General features: G+C 41.6%; 1 protein-coding gene across 1 annotated transcript; it reads left to right on the forward strand.

Annotated features, from left to right (window-relative positions):
• Window positions 1–9: 9 nt before the first annotated feature.
• Window positions 10–2,881, forward strand: LOC121939355 (high-affinity choline transporter 1-like; the record flags this gene model as incomplete). The annotated part of the gene is made up of 5 exons (XM_042482391.1): window positions 10–165; window positions 319–462; window positions 575–728; window positions 1,775–1,992; window positions 2,227–2,881. Coding segments are annotated over 5 exons (1,227 nt in total), but the record flags the coding sequence as incomplete, so codon positions are not given.
• Window positions 2,882–2,889: the final 8 nt, after the last annotated feature.

A 2,889-nucleotide genomic window follows, 5' to 3' on the forward strand; every position in this document is an offset into this window, starting at 1 on the left:
ATAATGTGTTTGGCAGGAGGAACCATGAGTGTGGTCCTGGATTTATCCTACACTGTCTGCATCTGGATCTCTGCTGCTGTGGCCATCATCTACACACTGCTGGGAGGGCTTTACTCTGTGGCCTACACAGATGTAATACAGCTTGTGCTCATTTTCCTCAGCTTGGTGGGTTTTCTATATTTAATTTTTTTTATAGTTTTAGGTTGGATTAAGAGAACACTTCCACACAAGGTATCAAGAACTCCAAAAAGCATTTTTTAAAACTTGCATGTTTGTCATTTCCATGTTAATTTATCACTCTGTCTTTTTTTCCTGCAGTGGGTCTGTGTTCCCTTTGTGTTGATGAACCCGCACTCCTTGGACATTAGCCAGACACTGTTGAACAACACTTTACACGCTCCCTGGAGTGGTACACCAGGGCTGAAGCAGGCCTGGATATTGATTGATGATTTCTTGTTCTTTGTAAGGGGAAAAAAATGGGCCTACTGAATATCAAATGCAGTTCTCACTAGTCAAAATGGATATCTTCAGAATGACACACTAGTGAGTAAATTAACCTGTTCTACTTTACTAGGCACTAGGGACTCAGGGATATCAATGTATCCACCAGAGGACATTGTCAGTGTCATCCACATCCACAGCCAAGATCACTAGTGTGGTTGCTGCTCTCCTTTACCCTGTATTTGGGATACCCCCTATACTGCTTGGGGCAGCTGCTGCATCCACAGGTAATAACAGCATCTTTATATTTGAATTAACTGTGAAAAATGATGTCTATATTTAATTCATGCAAAGACAAACTTTACATAAACAGTCAAGAAAGACTGTCCATCTGGAAGGTCTTTGGCAGCCATCTTATGCTCTGCTGAGGTGTCTATGAGTAAAGCTTTGATGTCAACACTGGTTTCTGATCTCTTTGTGAGGTACAAGAGTTTTTTAGACATCCAGTGTGTCCCAGCAGATAAGTCGGGCTTGAATTTCATAATTTGGTTATGGTAATGAGTTAAATTTAAACTTAAAATGTGAGGTGAAATGTGAAGAGGGAAAAAGGGCGGGCCAAGAACAGAACCCTGAGGTAATATAAAAAATATATATGTTATGCTATGATAGACAACAAAGTGTTTTTTTTTCTTTTTTTCCCCCAGAAAGCTCACTCTTAACCATCTCAGAGCCAGGACAGAGATGCCAAATTTGTTTTCCAGTCAATCCATGAGTATGCAGTGATCAATAGTATCAAAAGCTGCTCCAAGATCCACTAGCAGAAACACAGAGGTGGAATCTGAATCCATAGTAAGCACAAGATCATTTACTTTTCTGGTAAGCGCAGTTTGGTTGAAATGACCGGCCCTGAGAGTATCCTTATTGAATGTGAATGCATGGATTGGCATTCACAGCTGTCAATCATGGTGGAAAATCCCGTTTTTGTAGAATTACTAAAGTAATTAACTAAGTAATTTAAGCTGGAAATTATATACATATAAATTCACTTCAACAAACATCAGGGTAATGAGAACTACCTTCACTGACAGAAACCTCTTTGGAAAAAATGTATTTGGTGTTTTTAGTTTTCCTTGTCACAAGCATAAAGGGGGTGGGGCTTAGGACCTATATTGCAGCCAGACATCAGGGGGCAACTGAGATTGAAAAGCTACACTTTTCTTTTCTACACTTTGGAGGAACTGTCATGTTTTCCATGTTTATACACAGTCTATGGTACTCATGTAACCACATGTCCCTATTTTTCTACCTTTCCTTCTTTTTGTACATGCCTCAGACTGGAACCTGACCACCTACGGTTCTCCATCTCCATATGATCGTGGGGAATCAGCTCTGGTCCTGCCCATCACCCTTCAGCACCTCACCCCTCCTCACATCTCCATTATTGGTATCGGGTGTGTCGCTGCTGCCGTGATGTCATCAGCTGACTCTCTGTTGCTCTCTGCAGCTTCTGTCCTCACTTCAAACATATACAAGAACATCCTAAGGCCACAGGTGAAAAAGGCATGAGAACTGTTGCCATTGTTGCTGTTTGCTGTTGTGAAGATGTGGTATTGATTTTAAAAGAAATGGAACAAAGTACTGGGAGTATAAATGGAATAAAGTGACATGAATGAGAAACAAACTGAGAATACAAGAAAGATGCAGGGAGAGAGTTCATTTTAAGCAGGATGGGGGCCAATCATTTGCTGTCAACCTGTTTTTGTCCCTCTCTACTTTCTTCCTCAGGCATCTGACAGGGAGACTGAGTGGGTGATCCGTGCATCTGTGTTGGTAGTGGGCTTGGTTGGTACTTCATTGGCCAACCTAAAAAATAGCATCCTATTGTTCTGGTTCATTGGTGCTGAAGTGGCCTACGTCATAATCTTCCCTCAACTTGTTTGCATCCTTTTTTTCAACATCACCAACGGTTACGGGGCTGTTATGGGCTTTCTGGTTGGAGTTGTCTTAAGACTGCTCAGTGGAGATCCATCACTAGGGTTAGCACCAGTCATACACTTCCCAGGATGCACCCTTGAGGACGATGTCTTTGTCCAGTACTCTCCAGTGAAGACCATCTCCATGCTGTCTGCCATTGCTGCCATCTTGTTGTTCTCCTACCTGGTTTCTCATTTTTTCAACAAAGGACTGCTTCCTGAGAAGTGGGATGTGTTCAAAGTGAAAACCAAACCACAACCACTGACACCAACAGATGACACCACAGAACACAATGAGAGGAAGAAACTGAATAGAAACAACAATTATGGCAGGGCGTCACAGCCAATGAAAAGCTCAAGCTGTTAGTGTCTTTGCGTGTACAGTAATATCTGTTCCTTGGTGCATAAAACCAGTATACAGATTTCTGAATTTTAAACATTTGAATGTTAATAACAAAGAAGATGTAGGTGCCAC

This window comes from Plectropomus leopardus, unplaced genomic scaffold (assembly GCF_008729295.1).
Source record: "Plectropomus leopardus isolate mb unplaced genomic scaffold, YSFRI_Pleo_2.0 unplaced_scaffold4597, whole genome shotgun sequence".
In the NCBI taxonomy this organism is placed as follows: domain Eukaryota; kingdom Metazoa; phylum Chordata; class Actinopteri; order Perciformes; family Serranidae; genus Plectropomus; species Plectropomus leopardus.